General features: G+C 43.4%; 1 protein-coding gene across 1 annotated transcript; it reads right to left on the bottom strand.

Moving 5' to 3' along the window:
- Window positions 1-1,195: 1,195 nt before the first annotated feature.
- Window positions 1,196-24,551, bottom strand: DLEU7 (deleted in lymphocytic leukemia 7). The gene is given in 5 exon segments (XM_040447943.1): window positions 1,196-5,427; window positions 22,089-22,221; window positions 22,223-22,353; window positions 22,355-22,519; window positions 24,471-24,551. Coding segments are annotated over 5 exon segments (777 nt in total). The 3' UTR covers window positions 1,196-5,160.
- Window positions 24,552-24,919: the final 368 nt, after the last annotated feature.

Genomic DNA, 24,919 nt, shown 5'->3' with positions numbered 1-24,919 from the left:
GCAAATGTGTTCCCACCGTCCAGAAATCTATTGTTGTGGAGCATTGAAACAGAAGAGTCCAGGGCGCCTGAGTGGCTCGGTCGGTTAAGCGTCCGACTTCGGCTCAGGTCATGATCTCATGGTCCTTGAGTTCGAGCCCCGCGTCGGGCTCTGTGCTGACAGCTCAGAGCCCGGAGCCTGTTTCGGATTCTGTGTCTTCCTCTCTCTCTGCCCCTCCCCTGTTCATACTCTGTCTCTCTCTGTCTCAAAAATCAGTAAACGTTAAAAAAAAAAATTAAAAAAAAAAAAAAGTAGATGAAACAGAAGAGCCCAAAGGAATGGGAGCATGAAGCATCCAAGGAAACCCAAGAGAGAAAATATCAGATGGCTCAAGTTTTTCTCAGCATTATGAAGAGACATCCAGAACCTCTCCTTAAACAAGTATCACGTACTGCCCAAGGCACTATATAGTCTTAAACAAAAACCACTGCCTGACTCTGAGATGATCAAATCTCTCCAAACATTGCTGGAGCCACAAAAATGTGGGAATTTTATTAAGATTGTTGTCGTTGATGATGATGACGATGATTATAGAGCTATGGAAGAAAGTAGCCCACAATCATAAGTTTTAAAGTGTGCCTTTTTACACATACATTTGTGGAGCATTTGGGGTAAAGGGAAGAGGGAAAGGACTGCATGGGAAATCTGAGGAGAAAAAGACTACTCTTCAGAGTGACTTGGACTGGCCCCATCATTGTTACAATGAACATTATGATTATTAACCGTTTATTAAGTAGTAGCTACATGACTTTTTAACCCAATACTTAACCAAAATGTTCTGGATAAATTAATCCTTAAAATTGCCCTTTTAACTTTTCTCTTGGTGTTTAGATATTTGCTGAAAGATGGAAGGCTTGTAAGCATACTGGAGGGATCAAATCCCTCAGTCAAATGCCACTTCTGATGGCATTTAGGGTCCACTCAGATGACCTTAAAGAATCTCATCTCATTATCTGTGATGTAATCACCTCTGTTACTATCCAAGGTCATATTCGCTTTTTTGGGAATATATAGTAACGGACACACATTCTACTGGCTAAGACATGGACATACTCTTCGGGGGCCACCATTCAATCCACTACACTGGTCAGTAAACGTATAAATTTAGGCATTAGAAGATGGCTTTATGAAGAAAACAGAGCAGGGAGAAGGGATAAGAGAGTGACAGGGGATACTGTTTTTGATAAGGGTTAGAGAGAGCATCTGTAATGAGGCGCATTGTAGTGGAGACTTACTTGAAGTAGATGGGAGAGAAGTCTTTCAGGCAGAGGAAAGAGTAACACAAAGGCCCTAAAACTAGTTGTGTTAGAAGTGAGAACAGCAAAGAGACTGGTATTATGAGAATAGAAGTGTAGTAGGAGACGGGTCAGAGGCAGAATTTGAACTTTATTCTGAGTAAAAGGGGAAGCCATTGGTGTATTAAGCATAGAGGAATAATCAGTCTGACTTTTACTACTGTGCCTGATATACAATATGGAGAGGGCAGCAAAGTAGCGTGACCATTTAGGAAGACACCGTGCTATTCCAGGCAGGAATAGGGCTAGGGGTAGTAGCCATGGAAGTGGTGAGAAGTGATTCGATTTGGGATATACTCTGAAGGCTGAGCCATTAAGATTTGCTGATTGAGGGGCTATATGTGAGAGTGATAAAAAGAGTCAAGGATGATTTCAATGTTCTTTTTGCGCATGTGGCTGGATGGATATAAGCCAGCACCAAGTGAGACTTAGAAGATGGGGAAGAAGCAGATTTGGGAGCGAGAATCCTGTTTTGGATTTGGAAATTCCTTTTAAACATTCAAAGAGAGATACTCTTCTGTGAGTTGGCTATAGGCATCTGGAGTTCAGGGCGAAAGCTATATATCTTGGCATCATTGGTGGATAGCTGGTATTTAAATCACTGTAGAGTCAGTGTAATATAGAAAAAGGACTAAGACTGCAGAACCCTAAAATCAAGAAGCCAACGTGATGTGGAGGAATTAAGAAACAGATCCGTGAAGTGAGTTAGTGGTGTAAAACCATGAAAGTCTGCTGATCTGGAAACGAAAATAAGAAAGTGATTCAAGGAGGAAGTAGTCAACTGTGTCAAAAGCTGCTGATAGATACAATAAGATGAGGATTGAGGATCTGCCATGGAATTTGTCCATGGCCAATCGTTGGGAGTCATGAGAAGAACACTTTTGGTGGAGTGTGGACACAAAACCCATTTAGAGCGAGTTCAAAAGGGAACTGGGAAAAAGAATCGTAGACGACTAATTTGGGCAATTGCGATGATTTTTGCTTTTAAGGGGAGGAGAGAAATCGAGTAATAGCTGGGGGAATTGTTGTTTTAAGATGGGAGGAGACACTATAATACCATGCTGATGAAAATGCTCCTGTTGAGAAGCAAAAAATGATAATGCAGGAAAAGGAATGAGTGCAAGAGGGATGTCCTCAAATAAGTGAGAAGAGACAGCGTCCAGCGCCTGAGTGGTCAGTCAGCTTTGGAAAGGAGCAGGGCATGTCTTTTCTTATAACAAAAAAGGAACTCGGAGTATATAGTTGATCTATTAGTGTGAAGATGTGCCTTCTAAGGGCTTTTATTTTCCCTGTGCAATAAAAAGCAAGGCCATCAGCTAAGAATGAGGAGAATGGAAAAGGATCAAGTGTGAAAAGGTGTGGAACAGCCGTCCTAAGGGAGTAAATTGTCAAGCACAGCACTGAATCGTCTAGTGAATTTTCTAGGACACCACTATCCTATAGATACACGATGTAAGCCAAGAATGGAATTTCAAACTTTCCAGTAGCCACCTTAAAAGGGCAAAATAAAACTGGTGCAATTAATTTTAATAATATATTGTATATAACCAAATATATTCAAAATGTTATCTCAGCATGTATCGATATAAAAAATTGAGAAGATTTTAAAAGCCAAAAAGAGTGCATTTTACGGTTTCAGCATACCTCAATTCAGACTAGCCATGTTCAAGTGCTTAATAGCCACATGTAGCCAGTGGCTACCATATTAGATATTGCAGTTCTAGGGCATGAAATAGTACTAATGGATAACATGAGGGCCCCTTGAGATTAGTAGCCATGAACTGAAGTGAAATTTGCATGACTATGTGTTGTTCTTAAGTCACATTCAGAACTCACATAGAGATGGGGAGTAAGCAGAGTCGGTCTTGACCAGGGATGGAGTTTTGTGAGCAGAATTCAACCAAAGGAAAATGGGAGAAGGGAATTGGTGGCATGTACAACCAAATGATTATACAAGTTAAGCAAAGAACATAAGCCACAGAAGTAAGGGAGGGGGGCAGTGTGAAAAGGTGATAGAGACAATGGGAGTTCTAGTAGGGTCAAAGAACTTTCAGAATTGTAGCTGCTATGCAATATACAAATCTGTCCAAGCACAACATGTGTTTTATGTGAGTTCAGAGGAAGAAGAGACCATGCCCTACCAGGATGATCCAGGAGAGTTCAAGGAGGAGTTGATGGGTAAATCAGGGCTTGAAGGATGAAATAGGGTTTTTATTGCTCTATGCGAAACATTGCAAAATGAGGAAAAAACACAAGAACTGATACAAAGAAGCAAAGATATTCAATATTTCCTGGGGATGAGAGTTTAAAAAGCCTTAATATTTATTGAGATAGCTATTGATTACAATGGGCAAAGTGGCCTATAATGATGGGTCTTTAGAGAAAGAGTCCTGGGGTAATTTCACTGAGGAAAGAAAGACTTGACTATATAATATGGTGATAGTCCCAGAATACAATGTTTCTTAGGAATTGGAGAACCAAGGGCTAACGATTGTTTCCAAGAAATACATGCTCTTCTTTTCTGGCCCACCTCACCCTTATACACACACACACACACACATACACACACACACACACACGCACGCACGCACAAACACACACCTTTCATCTTTCATTTAGAATTCAGTCTCATTAATGTAATTCTCTTCTATGGAATAGTCAGTTGCATCCAAAGAGAATCAATATATATACCTTTCATCATTATATCCTGGAATAAATTTTGGAACCAACTGGGATTAGAACATGTGGGATTAAAAAGGCTTTGATTACTACTAATACTTTATTTTTTAATAGCACATCAACTCTCACCATACAGACCTAGTTTTTCATTCCTTCAGAAAACAAGGTGCACTATTCACAATATGCATTGTACTCTTTTTTTTTTTCTAAATCCAATGCCATTTCTATTCAAAATTTAAGGGTAAGGCATCACTTTAATTTACTTTGGTTCTCAATACAGTCATTAAATGATACAATCATTAAGCAATAGGAAATTTAGTTTTTCCTAGCATGTTCAGATCATTGTTGCAAAAAAAGTTAGCCTCTCTTTTCCCAGCTCTAAGTATTTAGGGAAACCTGCCAGTATATCCAGTCCCTCCTTTTTTTTCACAAGAATTTCCTACTTCAATTGGAATATTTAGAAACAGTTAAGAAGAGCTACATGTTTCCACATGAGACTTTAATAATACTGTACTTTGTATTTACATATCATATATCCTTGGTACTTCATAGCTCATTATCATTATAAATTTACAAATCAGTACATGAATGCACAAGGCTTAGAAGCAACTCTTTTCCTGTCCAACAGTAAGTTATTAATGCCAGGATTGGAACTCCTAATTATTGACACATGTGGTCCTACAACATCTAAAGATCATTTTCATAACATGAAATGAAGTGCTCAGTAAGTAGAACATATCAATTATCAAATATCCTATTTATTCAAGATAATTTTAAGAACCATGAAGCTTTAACCACGTAACCATATATAAATAACCATATTAAATAACCATATTAAACCTCATAGGCCTACATTAATATAAGTATAGATTAATGTATCATTTGATCAAAACTAATCCTTCTGTGGATCGGTAAATATAAACATATATGATACAATCAGCTCTGCCAAGTGGAATACATTTCAATCAAACAGTAAGCAAATATATCAACATACTTAAAAATGTGGACTACTGCTTTAAAAACCTGTCACCAACATTCTGTGATTCTGAAGGGTACAGATGCCACTGGTCAGACTGCTATATATGTCATCACCTCTCTCCTTCCTGGGAATAAAAGCACCCACTGTCTGCTGATTCAATTAGGAATGTCAGGTACCCAGTCCTCTTAGCAGTACTGGCTGTGGTTCTAATTCTGGTGTCTTGAGCATCCATATGTCTGGGAGATTCTGTAAGATCTGTCTCAAAGAAGCAGAGGCTACCATGTGGGCATCTGAAGGAAGATTAGCAAGTGACTGAATCAGCTTCATGACTATTGTCTTCAAACACCGGTGGGCAGTATCCAGATCTCTGTCAAACTGTTGTCCTTGAATTTGTAGAGCCAAATGACTGCAGATGTGTCTAAACTCAACACGATCCTGAAATAAACAGCAAACACATACAATTAGATAGGTTATGGGACATTTGTTATGTTTTGTGTACCTAGCTTCCATTCCCATCTCTTCTCATCACAGGACCTCATTTTTTCTCTCAGAGAACCTCTCCCCTCCATTTTCAGCCTATGTGGTTTGACTAAAGCTGACCCCAATTCTACAACTCCAGGGACCAGACCAATCGGAGACCACCCCCCTTCGGCCACTTGGAGTGGTCAGGAATGGACAGGTCTAACACAGACCAATAAGCCGCAGTTCCAGAGTGTCTGTTAGATTGCGAAAGAGAAGCTCTCTTTAACTGGGGCTTTTGGAAAGCATCTTGTCACTCTAAGGGGAGAATCCAAATGAGAATGAAGACAGCACAGAAGAAAGTAGAACAAAGGGATTAAAAGCGATTGATTCTAATTACATTGTCTGAGCATATTGACCCAGCAATACTTGAACAATAAACCCCAGGATTTTGGGGGTATCTGAGTCAATAAATATGCCTTTTTACTTAAGCCATTTGGAGTTGAGCTTCTGTTATTTGTTCCTAGCAGAGCTTTGAAGAATACACAGATAGCCTTTGTTGCTATTATTCCATATTCACTGTCTTCAAAATTCCAATACAGGGTTTGTATTTGATACCATCATCTCAAGAAGTTTCCAATGCAAATTTAGAAAGAACAGTTCCCAGGTAGTTAAACATAATGAAGTAACTAAACAGATTTTTAATCCCCAAATGGTTCACATTCTAAAATCCATTATATAGACATGGTATACTAAAATTATTCCAATAAATAATCAAAATCATTCCATCTCAGCGATAATGTTAAATAGATAACTTATTTTAAATACATGTAAATGACTCTCCACAGGCTTCCGGCTCTGGTAACAAGGCACACTTAGTTTCCCCGAAACTTTTGCTAACCGAATTCTAAATAAAATAGAACAAACATCCTTTCTGATATTGCAAGAAAGCAATGGAAATTCCTAACAGCCCAAGATAAAGGAAGAGTGGATTATTTGAGCTGTGCATCAATACTCATCAAAAAAAGAAAGTCGGCCTCGAGCTGGGTTTGGGATAGAGGATAAAGTTGCCCCGAGGATGCATAACTCTTGACCTTTACTACACAGCAGCTTAAGTTTGGAGCTGCCCTCTACACTCCATACCATATATACGTTATGGAAACACTCACGCTAAGAAATTAACTTAAAAAATTGGAACTGGGCGGAAATATCCACAGACACGTTGGTAAAAGCAAACAAGAGCCTAATCCATGGGGACACATCCACAGCCCATGCCCCACAGTAGTATTCTCATAAAGCTTTGTCAAAGACAAACTCAGAATATGACATTTAAAACATAGTCCACCATGATACAGCAGATACCAGTGCAGGGCAGGATTAAACTCCGAGTATTTCAGCTAGAAACTATACAATCTGTTTAAAGTGATTAAAAATATAAAAAGGAATCAAAACTATTTTAAGTAAAAACAGGCTTGAAAAAGAACCAAACGCCATTTCTAGCATGACAACTATCATGACAAATTAAAAACTCAATAGACAATTTATACACCTGAATAAACCTCGGAAGTGAGGAATGGTAAACTGGATGCTTAATAGGAGAAAATTACTCAGAATTCAAGATGAAAAGTCAGGCACGGGAAATATGAATGAGATGTTAAGCAACATGGATGACAGAATGATGAAACCCACCAGATGCACTTCCAGGAGAGACGAGAGAGGCTGGGGGAGAGGTGGGGAAGCAATATTCAAAGAGAAAAATGGATAAGAATTATTTGAAATTGATCCAAAACATGAATCCAAGTTCATGAACAGAGATTCAGGAAGTAAAATAATCCGGGCACAGAATAAGTTAAATGAGATTAAAATCTAAACTTATTAAGGCAAAAGTACTTTAAAAAATTTTTTTTCAATGTTTTTTTTTTATTTTTGAGAGACACAGAGTGAGTAGGGAAGGGCAGAGAGAGAGGGAGACACAGACTTCAAAGCAGGCTCCAGGCTCTGAGCTGTCAGCACAGAGCGTGATGCGGGGCTCGAACCCAGGTACCATGAGATCATGACCTGAGCCGGAGTTGGACGCCCAACCAACTGAACTACCCAGGGGCCCCAAGGCAAAACTACTCTTAAAGGCAACCAGAGAGAAAATGGCTGATGGCTTCAGGAGATGACAAGTCAGACAGCCAACTACTGAGCTACAACCACTGAAGACAGAAAGGACTGAGATAATTTTTCAAATAATTGTCAACATAGAGTGGTTTTTTTAGTCCAAATAAACTATTATTTAAATGTCAGGGCAAAATAAATATACCTTCATTTAATAGCACAACAAGAGTTACCCCACTGTCATATTTTTCTAGAGCTCTAATTCAGAAAGGAAATTTAATTCAAAAGGAAAGAATGAGCTATAAGAAGCAACAGTGAACAAAGGAACTTAAAAATATGACGCGGATCTAAAGAACTGATTAGACAGTTAGCTAACAATGAACTTGGGGCTTACAAAACAAGATGCTTCTAAGACGCTGAATAGGAGTAGCGTGTAGGATGGAGTGGCATTCTGAGGCTTTGTACATATTCAGAGAAAAGTGGCAAAATTGATAAACATCAGACTTGTTAAGTATGCATGTGGGAAATGTCAGTGCTATCATTAAAGCACAGAAATAATACGTAAAGTTAAAACTCAGCAGACTTAAGAGGTATATTAAAACTTAATTGATCCTATCATTCGTCAGTAAAAATGAAGAAATATAAATCGAGGTGAAAAGAAAACATCAAATAAGCCACCTTTTGAAATATAGTGTTCACCAGATTGGATTTTTTTTAAAAATCTATTGGTATGTTCTTTATAAGAAACACATTTAAAACTAAAAACACCTAAAAACTTAAAACAAATGGATGCTAAAATATATACAAAGCAAACAGAAGCCGAAACAAAGCCAGAAAATTCATTATTGGGGATAAAATAAACAACAATTAATAAAAGAAATTATACCCCAAGATGTTACAACAGTTTTGTACCTGTGTGTGCCTAATATGATAATGTCAATTTACATTCAATCCACAAACATAAAAGCTGATTTTTACCCAGTTTCCTCAGAAACTAATAAGTCAAACAACAAAACAATCAATCAACCTTGAGAGAAAAGATGGAAACACTAATCACAAGATGGAAACACTAATCACAAGCTTGGTCCAATAAAGATAAGCAGATATACTTATTCTCAAAAACATACAGAAAAATTATGAAAGCTGATTATATTATAATAGGCCAAAAGCAAATTCTCAATGAATATCTAGAAGTCTATATCATACAAATCACAATGCAAATAAACGAGAAATCAGTAACATAATCTTCCCAGTACATATATGACTTAAAAGTCGACTTCTAAATAATTCATAGACCAGTGAAAGAATAACTGAAAATTTAAAATATTTTATACTGAACAATTATGGAAACAGTAGATCGCGAATTGAGATGCATTGAGATGCATTGAGAAATACATACACTTAAGGCTATAGACAAGTAAAGAATAATCACTGGAAAGTCATGAGCTAAGAAGGCAACTCAATAATTTAGGAAAAGGGTAATCCCAAAGAAAATGAAAGAGAGAACTGAAAGCTGAAATTAGAGTTTGGAACTAGAGTTTTCTTCCTATTTCTGTACAGAAAGAGAAGGTATTCTGCTCCCTAACAAAAAATGCTGTCACTTGGGTTAGAAGGACTTGGGCTTCTGGCAAAGTGTTTATTACAGAACATCTTCTGGGAAACAAAACAAACATTCATCTATTCGATTCAGCAAACCATGGCAAACCATGGCAGCAGGACCCAGGCGACTTAGGTGCTGGGATAAAGATAAACACAAGACACCACAGTTCCCTTACTCAACTATTCACAGACACCCATGCTTCTTGTTTTGAATTCCTCTTTAAAGCATTCTCGCGTCCCTGCCTTTGTGTGTTGCTCCTTTCTGCTCAGAAGGTATCAAGGGGCTACTTAGATAATCTGTCCCCTACTTTATGGAGCAACCTATATTCCTGGAGCATATTGCTTGGGAATGGGAAAGTAGAGGGGGAAAAAAAATGCCTCTGGACTACTTCCCCTAGATCCACATCAAGGGAAATTGTCCGCTTGCTTTATAGAAGTAATACAACTCTAAGTACAAAGTGGAAGGATCAAAGACAACATGCAAAGGGAAATTCAAAATTGAAGGAACCACCGAAATGTGTGCTGACGTGCGCCTATTAGCCAGTCTGCAAAGGCATTCATCACCCAAATAAGATTAAAATGCCTTTAAAAATACGTTTGTGGGCCTAAAATCTGAAGTCAATTTCACGTTTACTGTAAAGAATCAAAGAAGGCATCGTTTGAGGAAAGTATACATATAATAAAATTCCACTGCTGGGCTGTACTGGTCCCTGAGGCCCTGGGTAAACTTCAAATCCCTGGCAAGCTCTGCAAAGTCTCTTTATTTTACTCTTTTAGTACAGTATTTCTTTTTAATCCTTTCTCAAATATATTCACAGTCAAAGAAAACAAATTAATAGGCATAGGCTTTCCATGGGACTCTTAAGCCAGGGGATGGAAAAAATAGAGCAGGTGGTTGCTTCTCTTCCTTTCTGAAGGGTCTGAAGGCCAACTGTGGATCCAATAATCATGGCCTCCAACTAAACCTCTGCTGATTCTGTTGCACAGGCGGGGGCCAAAAATTCACAGCATAGAGGCAACGGAATATTGAATGGCTCATGGGCTTTCAGTAGAAAATCACATCATCAATATTCGTGATGATTTCCTGTATGGTGCTTTCCGTTCAATGACAGAGCACATCCTCCCGGCAGCCTTTATTTGACAAGTCCCAGATGCTTCCAGAAATGATGTAATATCCTACGTGGGGTTTTGAGCACATTGTCAGCATTAGCACTATGAGCAATCTAAAAGCAGGTTTTGGAGCTTCCAAAGCCTTGTGTAATTTCAGACTCTGGATATGAAATGTATTGATTGCTACAGTGGTCCAAACTGGTAGCCAGCATCTACATTTTATACGGACTCAACTAATCTACTGGGGTAATGGCCTCAGCCTGTTTGGCTCAGTTAATTTAAGTTAATAATTACGTTTATTTCAAACGTGTAAAATCTCCACTACATGCTTGCCCTCACTGGGTAAAAAGCATTAAGACATGAGTGACTTCTTTCTAAGGAGCTTCTAACCTAATAGGAGGATCGAGACACATAGAGCATATATCCAAATGTCTAGGGAAATGGGATGGGGGCTATGGTAAAAACACGGAAACCCAATCCTACAGAAGACAAACATTTATAGACTCATAATCCAAGCACTGCAGAGGGTTCATACGAAGCTCGTTCCGATGTGTGAATCCTTTCTATGGCATACCTGGTGTCCCACCGCTTGCCACACTGGAGGCAACCTGTGGCTCTAGTCTTCAGAACATTTTTTCTTTTTTTCTTTTTTTTTTTTTTAATTTTTTTTTCAACGTTTATTTATTTTTGGGACAGAGAGAGACAGAGCATGAACGGGGGAGGGGCAGAGAGAGAGAGGGAGACACAGCATCGGAAACAGGCTCCAGGCTCCGAGCCATCAGCCCAGAGCCCGACGCGGGGCTCGAACTCAGGGACCGCGAGATCGTGACCTGGCTGAAGTCGGACGCTTAACCGACTGCGCCACCCAGGCGCCCCAGAACATTTTTTCTTAATTCCTAGCCAAGGTCTGCCCTATAGTAGACAGAAGAGTGGCCTCCCGAAGATGTCTATGTCCTAATCCTCAAAACCAGTGAGCATGTTACCCTATGCGGCAAAAGGGACTTCATAGGTGTTAGTTAGGATGGGACAGCCCTCCAGGTATCTACAAAGACACCTGGAATGTGGGGCTGACTCCTTCATGAGCACTGGATTTGCCACCAGAGTCCTGGATTTGCCCCTCTAATCGGCCATCTGCGGACAAGGCATTTCATCTATGGAATAGTCAGTATTCTAATCTGTAAAATGGAAACCGCGACCACGTGGAGAGACCGTGAAGGTCAAAGAAGCTTACCGTCCCACAAACTCTGCATTTATAAGGCACTCCATCAACCTAAGCTTGTGCATAGGGCACTCCGCTAGATGGTGATATCAGCAGGAAGGACAGAAGGGGAAGGAAGGACGGCAAAGCAAAGAAAAATATGTCCCATAGGAGGTGGGAATCTAATTGGTGAGATGAAACTATTTAAACTGTTCAGTAGAGATATCACACAGGATAAGATTAAGGCTCAAATAGAGTGGTCGAGCTCACCTCATCTCCATTAGGATGACCACCGTCAGAAAAACCTGAGCACGACAAGTGTTGGTGAGGATGTGGAGAAGCTGGCACCTTCGGGCACCGCTGGTGGGAAGGGAAAGTCACCGAGCCACTCTGGAAAACAGTATGGAGGCTCCCCCCAAAAATGAAACAAGGAATTACCATACGATTCAGCAATTCCACTTCTGGAACATACAAGTACAGCCAAAAGACGGAGTCAGGGTCTCAAAGAGATACCTGCACATCCACATCCACAGCGGCACTCTCCGCCAAGAGGGGGAAGCCAAGAGGGAGAAGCAGCCCAAGTGCCCGTTGACAAATCGATGGATAAACAAACTGTGGTATATACATAGGAGGAAATACTATTTAGCCTTTAAAATGTGCTATGACGTGAATGAACCTGGAGGACATTATGCTAACTGAAATAAACCAGACACAAGACAATAAATACCGTACGATTCCACTTATGTGTGGTACCTAGAGTCAAAGTCACAGAAACAGAAAGAATGGTGGATGCCAGAGCCGAGGGGGAGGAGAAATGGGGATTTGTTGGGGTTTTTTTTTTTCATTTTTAAAAAATGTTTATTTATTTCTCATAGTAGAAGCCTTTATTTTTTTTTTAATTTTTTTTAACGTTTATTTATTTTTGAGACAGAGACAGACCATGAACAGGGGAGGGTCAGAGAGAGAGGCAGACACAGAATCCGAAACAGGCTCCAGGCTCTGAGCTGTCAGCACAGAGCCCGACGCCAGGCTCGGACCGCGAGATCATGACCTGAGCCGAAGTCAGACGCTTAACCGACTGAGCCGCCCAGGCGCCCCATAAGCCTTTATTTTTTTAATGTATTTTTGGGAGAGAGAGGAGAGAGAGAGCGAACGGGGGAGGGGCAGAGAGAGGGAGGGAGACACAGAACCTGAAGCAGGCTCCAGGCTCTGAGCTGTCAGCACAGAGCAGACATGGAGCTCGAACCCACCAACTGTGGGATCGTGACCTGATGTGAAGTCGGAGGCTCAACCCACTGAGCCACCCAGGTGCCCCTGGGGATTTGTTGTTTAACGTGTACAGGGTTTCAGATGTTCAAGATGAAAAAATTATGGAGATTAGTTGCACAACAATGTGAACGCTCTCTATACTGCTGAACCATACGCTTAAAATAGTAAACTTTATGTTATGCCTTTTTTTTTTTTTACCACAATAATCTTTTTTTTTTAAGTGGTCAAGACCATCAGAGTTCTGTCCTGCCAGCCCTTGCAGAAGAAATGAGGCATCAGAGAAGTGGTGGGAAGACTGTACCGATATTATGAGACAGGTGATTCTAGGGAAAGCAGTATCGGCCCCCCAGGGAAAAGACGGCCCCCACAATCAGAATGAATAACATGAGCTACGGCCTGAAGTCAAGGAGGGGCTGGGACTGGGAAGGGGCCAGTCTGAAAGATCTTTGTGCTCCGAACCAGGACAGAAATTAGTGTGCGAGCCTTGAGCGCCACAGTAACGTCTCTGGACTCTTCCAAGCATGGGGATAACAGGGCGAGCCAGAGTTTTAAGAACGCTGGTCTGGCCTAACCCACTAGATGCAGGATCCAAAGCCAGGCTCCTGACACACCCTGTCTCACTCAGTCCTCACAACAGTCCGTGAGTGACAGGGGTTTAGAGAGATCAGGCAATGTACCCACCTCGCACAGCAAATGAGTGGCAGGGCTTGAGTTATCCTCTCTTCCCAAACTCAGATGTTCATCAAAGACCCGCCCCCAGATCAGAAACCGGGCTGGTACAGCAGTGATTCGCAAAGCAGAGTTCACTCTCCAGGGCAGGCAGCAGAAGGGGGTGGGGGCCTGGATTCCCGCCCCCCCCCCCCCCCACCATAGACGCCACAGAAGGGTGAGCAGGGATACCATGAAAGCACGCAGGAGAGGCACCGCACTAGCTTCGGGATGGAACAATGTCTGCAAGTGAATGTTTCTTCTTTGGCCACAGTCACTCTATTTTTCTTAAGGCTGGGTGTTATGAACCTCAAACTGGCATTGGTCACATACAAATTGAAAATTGGTCCATTGGCCCATCCCTCCTCCCTGCAACATCATTGAGAGGGTTTGGCTGTCTGGAAGACGTTCAAGGTGTGGAACCTTCTACACCCCATGCAAAGCCAACCCGTAGCTAATCAGACACCTCCTAGCTGGAGCTCACTCTTCCGCTGCTCGGCCCTCTCCTACCTGGGAGAAAGGGAGGTCTCTTACAAAAACTGCCCACTTGCCCTTTGCTGCCTTCTGCATTGTATTTATTAGGAATGCGCACATCTGGAACCCTGGAGCAACCGTAAATGCACCTGCAAAATCCAAAAGGGAAGAAAAGCTAAGACTTTTTTTAGCTTCTTACTGAAAATAAACACTCCCATCGAAACTGAAGGCTTGAAGGCAAAAAGAATCTGGCAGCAGCAGTTTCAAGGCTTGTTTTCTGAAACCAACACCAACGGATAGTCAAAAACACAATATGACTTTATAGGCTCTACAATTCAGATAACTTTTAAGCAATCCATGAGGAAGATTTTTGGCTTTTTCCCTACCTCATCACCTTCAAAATCACTTCTAGATCTATAAAAACTAAAAACCAGTTCATATAGGCTTAACCTCCGCCTTTAAAATAAGTCCATTCTTTTGGAAACAGCAACATTTTAAGCTATATTCTCTTACAAGGGCCTCCGTAACCTTGTTTCTTTTCACATTTTCCTTTCTTGCTCCCCATGAACCTAATGCCCTCTACAGAGAGGATTGAAGAAAGAGCTTTTTCCCAGCTTTCTGGGATGAAGCCTGACCTTAATGAACTTCAGCTTGGCCAGCAGGCCGCTCTCCACTAAAGGAACACAAACCCCCTCCCCCAGACCCATCACAACCTTCTGCACTGGATGTGTACGTAAAATGGGAACGCCATTTCTTTATTTAGAGGCGTGTTGTGAAAACCACGCTATCAGAAACAGTATACTACAAACTGCCCCTTGGTTCATCAACATCTGGCTTTGAACTACAAGTTCACAGGGTCCAGAGCAGCCTCCAGTTGCCTGGACCCCAGGTCAATCTCAAATAGATATGCAACTGTGTTAATAAAACACTCAGTGAAGAACCAAAGTATCTGCCAGTCACCATAAAAAGTCTATCGTCCACAGGAAATTAAACATTTTTACGTGTGGGGTACCCAGTTTCAACACTTAAAAGTAACTAAGGTTCCTTATGCATTTGCTTTGGGTATGGTACCGTTTTCATTAGAAAAGTCCAGTTAAAAGCACTTTGCGATGGATACAAGCACTTGATTCAGGTACGTTCACAAGGCAAACCCCAAAACTGTAAAATAAAGCACGGCAGCATTTCCAGCAAGATGTTATATATAAGTAGTTTTGTTTTAGGGCCTTCCTGCCCTATCTTTCCCCAAAGTTTCATTTTGGAAGCATAAGTGCCCTGATTTTCTTATCATTCAGTATGAGCAATAACAAAGCTAGAGTTAAGCTACTTGAAGAGCAGTCACTGGGCCTTTTTGTCACAGGAAAACATGATTTTATCCCCAGTGAAGGGCAATTCTGTGGCTATGCTACTAACCCTATAACCCTGAGCATTTATTTCTTCAATAGTATGTTCGTAATTTTTAAAGGCACGGTTCCCACATTTGCAGAAATTGGCTTCACAACTCATGTTAATGAGGAAAAAAGCAGTCATCACCAATGTCTTCCTCTGAGTGACCCAACATTCACACTTGCAGTTTGCAAAGAACATTAGCAGGGACCGTGAAGCCAAAGCCAATGGTTTTATGACCACCGCACTCGGTATGTAGAATGAGAAAACCAGCAAAGACTACTGAACATGAAGGAATGACTGCTAGTGGAATTAGCTCATTGAAATGAGTGAACCCACAGGCAGGTTTTTTTTAAGCTTTATTTATTTTGAGAGAGAGAGAGAGAGAGAGAGAGAGAGAGAGAGAGAGTCCCAAGCAGGCTTCACAGTATCAGTGCAGAGCCCGATGTGGGTCTCGAATTCATGAACAGTGAGATCATGACCTGAGCAGAAATCAAGAGTCTGACACTTAGCCGACTGAGTCATGCAGGTGCCCCTCCAAAGGCAAGTTTAATCTGTAACAGCAGGAATGTTCTCTTGCCTCCGAAAGTTGGCATCAGCCATAGTTTCCATGAAACTTGCTCCAGAGCAGAACTCTTGGAAACTGTAAATGGTTTTAACTCCTCAAAGGAAGACAGACAAACTCAATCAGAGTGACTTCATAATTGGCTTGGTTAATGGTGTCTATGTGAGTTGGTCATTTTCAGCAGCTCTTAAAATCCTAGACTGCGTGTTTCTATGTTTCCTTTGAGTGGTGAGTGCCTAAAGCATCCTTGATAGTTATTACCAGTTTGATAATGATTTCCTACATTTGTCTGGTGCTTTTTGTCACTATGTAAAGTGGCCATCACATAAAGAGACACACAAATGGACCAATATAATGAGCTAAATTGTGTCCCCCCACAAAAAAACTCATATGTTGAAACGTAACCTCTAGCGTGACTGTACTGGAAAAAGGACATCTAGGGAGGTAATAAAGGTTATATAAGCTCGTAAGGGTGAAGTCCTAATCTGATAGGATTGAGGTCCTTGTAAGAAGAGGAAGAGACATCCAAGATCGATCTCTCTCTCTCTTTCTGCATGTACAGAGGAAAAGCCATTCATGACATAGCAGGCAGTCTACAAGCCAGGAAGAAAGCCCTTAACAAAACCCAAATTTGCTTGCACCTTGATCTTCAACTTTCCAGCCTTCAGGACAATGAGGAAATAAATGCCTGTGGTTTAAGCCACCCAGTCTATGGAATTTTGTTACAGCAGCCCACGCTAAGATACCCAGTCTACAAGGTGACTGTTGTAGTCCAAGCAGTGTGCAGTGCACGGCACATACAACCGTACCCCGTCAACTGTACACACTCATGTACTTGATTTCAGCATGATATTCATAGCCCCTCTCTAATTGATTTGGTAGAAAAAGTCAGCTAAAACCATGTTTGGATCGTGGGCCATGACTTGCCGGCTATGAGATCTTTAGCAAAATCCTAAATTCCTCTGAACCTCGGTTTCCTCTTGTAACAGATATTTGTCAAGCTGATAAACTCTAGGCTCTCCAACAAATTTAACAAGACTCAGTACCGTGAAGCATTTTTTATCCACTATAAAGAATCTCACTTCATGTACGTTTGGCGTGTGTTTGATAATCTCTAAATATTCAAAAAGAATATTGTGTTGGATTCTTTAAGAAAAGACTAAAATACTATAAAAAAATATCCATTAGTATTGTGCTGAGAGTTTCTCTGCCTTCGAGCCTAAAAATTTCACTTCCTTAATTAATCCTCAGTGGTTTGATCAGGAAGTCATTCAGTGATAACGTCTCTACGCTATTCATAAGAGACATGGGCTAAGCTGACCTCTGGAGAGCGGAGGATTCTTAAAAGTCTCCTTGGGTCATCCTGACTCTGCTTCTGTAAACTCAGAAAATTAAATAGAGTCCATGGGTCAGATCCATCAATATCAAGAATGCAACACAATAATAACAGTTGACAAGAACATGAGGCATCAACTTATTAATAATAATAATAATAGCTCAAAGGTATTGGGACTTTATATGGGCAGCCACTAGCTAAGACTTCATGTGCATTATCTTAGTAACCCAATAAGGTTAGATCCCTCTACCCCCACTTTACAGGCAAGGGGATTGAGGCACAAGAAGGATACTCTGTCCAAGGGCCTACAGCAGGCAGTGGCATAGTAGGTTTGAAATATTCTGGAAGACCAGATCACCGAGCTGTGCTGCACTGTCTCTGCTTTGGGTCCCTGCTGCCTATCACCTGGGCTGTGGGCTTCAGGCCAAGTGAGTCCTCCTCTCTGTGGCAAGTAACACTGTGAAAGAGACCTGATGTTGGAAACATTTCCACACACTTCCAAGTGACACACAAGTGTTATTTCCATTAGTACAAGTCCTCCTGAAATCATTCTGTGTAGAAAATCAATCTGCGTGTCCTTAATTTGAAAATACAGAAAACATGAAAGGAATTGGAGAAGACACACATAAATGGAAATATATTCCATATTTAGGGATTGAAGGAATTAGTACTGTTAAAATAGCCATACGAACCAAAGCAACCTACAGGCTCAGTGCAATCCCTATCAAAATTCATGGCATACTTCAAAGAACTAGACCAAATAATTCTAAAATTTGTGTGGAGTTACAAAAGACCCCATATAGCCAAAGCACGATTAAAAAAGAACAAAGCTGTAAGGATCATGCTCCCTGATTTCAAGGTATACTACAAAGCTATACCACAATGCTGGTGCAAAAACAGACATACAGATCAATAGAACAGAACTGAGAGCTAGAAATAAATCCATACATATATGGGCAATTAATCTATGACAAAGGAGCCAATAACAATGAAGACAGGACAGTCTCTTCCATAAATGGTAATGAGAACCTTGGAGAGCCACAGGCAAAAGAATGAGATGGGGGGGCGGGGGGGGGACAAAACGTAGGCAGTAAGCTCCCTTGACATCAGTCTTGGGACACATCTTTGTGGATCTGACTCCACCAGCAATCGAAACAAAAGCAAAAATAAATGTGACTACATCAAACTAATGAGATTCTCCTCCACAAAGGAAGCCATCACCAGAATAAACGAGCAACCTATTGAATAGGAGAAGATATTTGTAAATCAAACATCTGAGAAGGGGTTAATATCTAAATATATATAAAGAACTCATACAACTCAACAACAAAAAAGTAAACTACTGACTAAAAAACGCGCAGAGCACGTGAATAGACATTTCTCCAAGAAAGCATACAGGTGGACAGCAGACACAGGAAAAGATGCTCAACATCATTAATTATTAGAGAAATGCACATCAAAACCACAGTATCTCCTAACACCTGTTACAATGGCTAGTATCAAAAAGACAAGAAATAGCAAGTGTTGGTGACAGCGTGGGGAAAAGGGAACCTTTGTGCACTGTTAGTGGGAATGTAAATTGGTGCAGCCACTTTGGAAAACGCTATGAGGATCCCTCAAAAAATAAAGAACAGAACTGCCATAGGAGTCAGCTCTTCCACTTCTGGGTACTTATCCAAAATATATGAAAACACGAATGTGAAAAGATACACGCACCCCTGCGTTCACTGCAGCATTATTTTTAATAGCCACGATATGAAAACAACCTAAATGGCCATTGATACATAAATGGATAAAGAGGTGGCTCCACACATACACACACACACACACACACATAGCCATAAAAAATAATAAAATCTTGCCATTTGCGACAGCATGGATGGATTCAAGGGTACTATGCTAAGTGACATAAGTCAAACTGAGAAAGACAAATATTGTATGATTTCACTCAGATGTGAAATCTAAAAAACAAAACAAAAGGACAAACAAAATAAGGCAAAGACAAAAATCAGAGATACAGAGAACAGACTAGTGGTTCCCAGAGGGGAAGGGGGTTGAGGGGTGGGTGAAATGGGTGAAGGTGGTCAACCGTGTGGTGATGGGTTGTAACAAGACTTATGGTGGTGATCACTTTGTAGTATATACAGATGTCAAATGATAAAGCTGGGCACCTAAAACTTACATCACAAAAAATATTTAGAAAGACAACTCTTCCGAATTTTTCGAGTTAACACCAGTGATAATGAAACCAACTCTGCATAACCAGCCCCCTGGAAAGACAAACTACTGTGTCCTTAAGTCTGAGTTCTTTATAATCATTACTCCACAACCAAATGGAGATACTACCTTCTCTCCAAATAGAAAACCAAGAAAAATCCCAAGATGTTAGTTAGCCAGGAGGCAAATCATCCAGAGAAACCTCTGCCTGTTTCTCTCCCTTCTGAAAGTACTGGCTCTTCTCAGGAGCTCTAAGAACTCACCCTTGCAGGTGAGCAGCAGACTCCGGGAGTAAGAAAGTTGACAGCTCTGTTCCTAATGAGCACTCTGGACACTTCTAGAAAGTGGAAGCAACACATGCAGATGTCTACTTGTTTTCTCGGAAGGTGAATAAAGGACTGGGACTCAAGGTGCAGGGAGGTAAGGGAAGCTTGAGCAAGTTTATGGACTGAGGAACCGGCAGAGTGCAGGCAGCAGAGACTATATGGATGAGAAGGGAATTGATAGAACGAGGTCCAGGGCAGATGAAGGATTTGCTCTAGCAGCTAAGAGGAAGGCTACTTTGGTTGGGGGTCAGGGGGACCAAACAGCATTTCTTTATTAGCGACGAGAAGGAGGATGAGGGGAAATGAGATTTTTCAGGTCGAGAGGAAGCTATTTGTGTCTGTCGGCCTCCATTTTCTCGGAAAAGGAGTGAGGGGGTTGAGGTTTGGATAAAGAAAGCTTGGGGCGCCTGGGTGGCGCAGTCGGTTAAGCGTCCGACTTCAGCCAGGTCACGATCTCGCGGTCCGTGAGTTCGAGCCCCGCGTCAGGCTCTGGGCTGATGGCTCGGAGCCTGGAGCCTGTTTCCGATTCTGTGTCTCCCTCTCTCTCTGCCCCTCCCCCGTTCATGCTCTGTCTCTCTCTGTCCCAAAAATAAATAAACGTTGAAAAAAAAAATTAAAAAAAAAAAAAGAAAGCTTGAGGACGGTGGAACATGTTGAGGACAAAAGTCAAGTCGAAAGCGTTAAGAGGGTCACCAAGTAGAAGTGACAGCTGGGTAAAGTTCTGGAGGTGTGATCTGTAGGCCAGAGCAGAGAGCTCAGTGCGTCTGAGCTGGGTCAGGCCCTCGGACCACGGTCTCTGACCTGACCCCCAAACTGCGACCTCCCCGGCTGTGATTTATCCAGGGTCAGGTCCTCGCCTCAGTCATTTCAACAGTTGCCTTTGCCTGCAAGACGATTCAACGTCCTCTGCGTGACACACAGGCCTTTGGCCACCTGACCCCAGCATCAGACCCCTTACGTCTCCAGCATCCTTTTATACCTTCTGCCATAGCGAGCTCATTTCAGTTCCCCCAAAGGCCCAGGCCCTTTCCTTGCTTCCGGGCCTTGGATCACACAGCTCCCCTGAAATGTTTTTCCCCTTTCATGTCTGTGAGGCAAGCACTCATTTTGTTTCTTAAAGATCACTTCCTCTGAGAAGCCTTCCGAGATCACCTAAGGTGGAACTCATCACTCGGCCTCTCCTCTTGCCAACCTACCTGTGCCCCAGATAGGTTCCTGACATCACACAGCGCTTCCTATTCCGTCAGTTCTAAGATGCACCTCTTTTCACGAGGTTTCAAAAATCTCGGAAGTGGCGATACATCTTAGAAACGGCGCATCATAGTTTAACTGGCAGGAGTTTTTATTTCTTTGGGGTACCAAATACAAGGTGCATTTCACACGAGAGAGCATTAGTGACATGCAGCTGCTTTTTTAACTTTCTAACATGAGTGGAGCAGCACTTCCCATTTTTGCCCCAAACCCTGGCTTGTAGAGCAAGATAAAGCAACTCTTGAGGACGGCTCTAGGCTTTCTTCAACATCCCTCCCTCATTTCCTTCCGATAGCCGCCTGGGAGGCAGCAATGAAGCAAACCTGGAAGGCCAGAAGATCTCAAGATCCGTGACTTTCAACCAACTAAGGTTAGTTAATGACAAAGCGGAGACTGGATCCCAAGCCCCCCCAGGTGTCCACAGCCCCACTCGGCCTGAGAGGCGGCCGCTCTGTTCCCCGGCTCGCCTGACTTAACAGTTTGGTACCATAAGAGGAAACGTGCCCTACAGATATGAGCTGCGTGACTTAGCAGGAGTTTAGCATTAGTATTCACGCTTCAACACCCGAAACCCACCCCGCTCTCACCCCACTTTATGAGAATTTAGGTTGACTCTGTAAGGCCTCTGAACTCTGCGGGGAGTTGGATTTATGCAAAAATAATCGTGAGTCTTAAGTGTGAAGGAACTTTAAATAAATCTAGGTGATTTTGTCATGCAAAAGACAGAGGGGACCTCAGACGTGTATGCAAGGCTCTGGAGAAAGGGCTATTAATTTAGAAGGGGGGGGCCAGGGGGAGCGGTCCTCCATCCACCGCTGCACATGTGGAAAGGGCCTTCAGCTGGAGCAGGAAGCTGATTTATGTGAGAGACAGAAAGGAGTTCCAGAGGCAGGTTTTGGCAAGGCTTCCCTGCGTCTCGGCTCCGCAGTCAGGTGGGCTCCAGGTGGGCCCGAGTTCCTGGACTCAAGTCCCCGGGGGTGTCGCCTCCCGCGTTCTCTCTCGCCCCGGCGGAAGGTCTGTGGCCAGCGCGGCCTCGCAGTGGGCGGCCCCGCCCTGCCCGGGGATCCTGCGCCCCACGCGGGTGCGGGAGGCCAGACTCGCCTTCGGATGGTTGGGGAAGGACCTCTCCTGCAGGAGGGGGCCCAGCAGCGTCTGCTCCACGCTGACCAGCTCCGAGGTCGAGGCCACCACGCGCGCCAGCGCGCTGCGCATGCCCATCTGGGCCAGGGTGCAGCTCCGCGCCCGCCTCGGCGCCTCGCACCGCTTCCGCTTCTGGGGAGCTGACCCGCTCCCCAGAACCCCCCATTCCTGCCCTCCCCCCATCCTGGCGCCCCAGGACAGGCCCGGCCGGCCGAGGGCCTGTCTATGCGACGCGCTGGGGCGGAGGACACGTGGTCTGGATCGCGCGGGCTCCCGGGGTCGCTGGGACCGTCCCCTCAGCCCCACTCCTGCTGCAGCAGCTGCAGAATCTGCAGAGCCACTATTTGGTGGCTGATGGAGGCCACTAAGGGCGCGGGGCTAAGCCGGCTTCCCTGTCGGCGGCTCCGCGCTCCGCGGGCAGGTGCAGCAGTGAGCGAGAGGGGCGGGGGCGTTTGGGGTCGCCAAGGTCACATTTCCTAATCCGCGGCCTCGCGGCCCCCTGGCCTCTCCCGGGTGGAGCCGGCCCCGCTCCTGCCCCCGCCCCGCAGTGGGTGACCCGGGCTGGCCGCTGAATTCGCTCCGTCCGAATGGGCGTGTGCAGACCCAAGGCTGCCCGAAGCGCTGCCTCTGTGCGCTCGAAAATCAGCCAAATGCTGAGCACTGGTTTTACATCGACTCCAGGACTTCGCCGGGGGGGGGAAGCGTGCTGCTTTGAGCAGATGTATCTACCTGCAGGGATGGCCCGCCCCCGTCTCCTTTGAAAGAGGCCTGTCAGTGACCTTTCGTGCCGCGGGTGCTGGAGGTGGCCGGTGAAAGACCCGCCCCGATCAAAAGTGCGAAGAGCCAGAGAAAGCTCACAAAAGGAAGACTGTGCCTGATCATGCCCCCCCACCCCCTTTCCCAACCCTGAGAATTTTCAGGAACTTCGTCAAGGCCTTGTGTTCCCCCAAACCAAACAAGGGGACTCGGGTATGGGAAGTCCTGCCCCTCTCTGCCTTGCCCCATGCCACGTGAGCTCAGAGGATCTGACGCCTAAAGTAGCATCAGGGCACAGCATGGGGGGGGGGGGCGCTCCTGAAGTGACTGGGGAAGCGCGGGTCTGGTAACTGCCCAGATGAGGGGCCTAAATGGCTTTGTGTGAAAGTCCCAGAGGACAGGGGCAGGGAGGTTTGAAGCTAAATCCTTTTACGAGCCATGAACCCCGAGACAGCTGTACAAATAGTTGCTGCTTTTAATTAAACTTAACTTCGCCGCGTCCTTGACTTAGGAGAGAAGACTGGGACATTTAAGCTTTGATAGATTGGAAACTATTGGTGTGTGGTTACATGTTAGGAGGGGGGAGAAAAGCAACACACGCTTGAGGAGAATGGTTGGAAGAGTGTTACAGAGCAGCATGGTCTCCGCTTTCTTCCTGCATGGGAAACTGTTTGCATAACTTAGCAGGTAAGGAGGGTACAAGCCCAGGGACAGACACATCAACCCTAGTCCCGGGGGAGGGGGGGGGGTGGAAAATGGGATTTCATTCTTCCTTTAGAAGGGAGAGTCCACTCTTGGTGCCGTCCAGTAAGAGCTGGAGAGACCTTTGTGTGGGAAGGCTGCTCCAATGAGTCTGTTAGTCTAAAGGGGAGTCCTCAGAGCTATGGGGTGAGATTCAGGGTCCTTTAAGGTTTCTTCAACTCTGGGATAACATGACCCCATATAATCCTCCCAATTCTCCAGCGAAGGTTCCTTCTAGTTCTCAGTGTTTTCTTCGCCTATGAAAACAAATCTGAATGCCAAGGTAAAGAAAACCTTTCTTAAACAAAAACGAGCATGTTCACACTAATTATAACTAAGTAAAAATGCATGTCTGTGCATTGACAGAAAGGAAATTACTTTGGAAGGAAGTAAATAGCTTAACATTGATGAGATTCTCTTGATGAAGTTACTTAAGTTCATGATAAAAAATTAAAAAAAAAATCTTTGAGTTTGTGTGTGTTTTAGTCCTCAAACACTGAAATACATTAGGTTTAGCGGAGACTGACCAGGAATAGCAAAAACTAAGCCCTACTTTGCACAGAGCACGTCAGATCTCCAGGCATGCTCCTCTTTCTAGATAGGCAGGAAATCCAGCCTCGTGGGCTCACTCTTCCGCTATCAGATGGCTGACTGCAAAACCTTCTTGACAGACGAAATTCCAGCCAACAGCAAAATTGAAATGGCTAGACACAGCCTGACCTGAGGCCCCACTGTTCTACAGAGCAGGCTGATTCTGAGACCCAGGAGACCAGCTGAACTTCAGGGACTATGAGAGAAGGGGCCACAGAACCGTGGGGTCCAGGGGCTGGTACATACTGCTTATACTGTCTGGGTTTCCTCGTATCTTTTAGAGAGGCCTGGATCGCCCGGCAGCTCAAGGCCATCTCCGGCATCTGTCTCAGCCATGGACCACATTTTTGTTTGCTATGACCTTCTAATGGCTGATGTCCCAAAAGCTGGAGATATGAGGCCCTAAGTGAGGAAAAGTATTCATAGGCTTATTGAGATGGGTCAGCAGCACAGCAGATCTACCTTTGGTTTAAACACCCCCAACGTTACACATGCTAGGCTACCAGACCAAGCAACTAATTACACACTCCCAGCTCACTATGGTGACAGTTTGAGGCCACTGTGTAACAGAAGGCACACTCAAATTGGATGAGGTACTGGACACCAGATATTGTTGCTTCACAGTATCTGTTTCACTCTTTTTTTTTTTTTCAACGTTTTTATTTTTATTTTTGGGACAGAGAGAGACAGAGCATGAACGGGGG

This window comes from Herpailurus yagouaroundi, unplaced genomic scaffold (assembly GCF_014898765.1).
Source record: "Herpailurus yagouaroundi ecotype Mexico unplaced genomic scaffold, PumYag 197, whole genome shotgun sequence".
Classification (NCBI taxonomy): Eukaryota; Metazoa; Chordata; class Mammalia; order Carnivora; family Felidae; genus Herpailurus; species Herpailurus yagouaroundi.
This window is presented reverse-complemented; position numbering and strand designations above follow the sequence as displayed.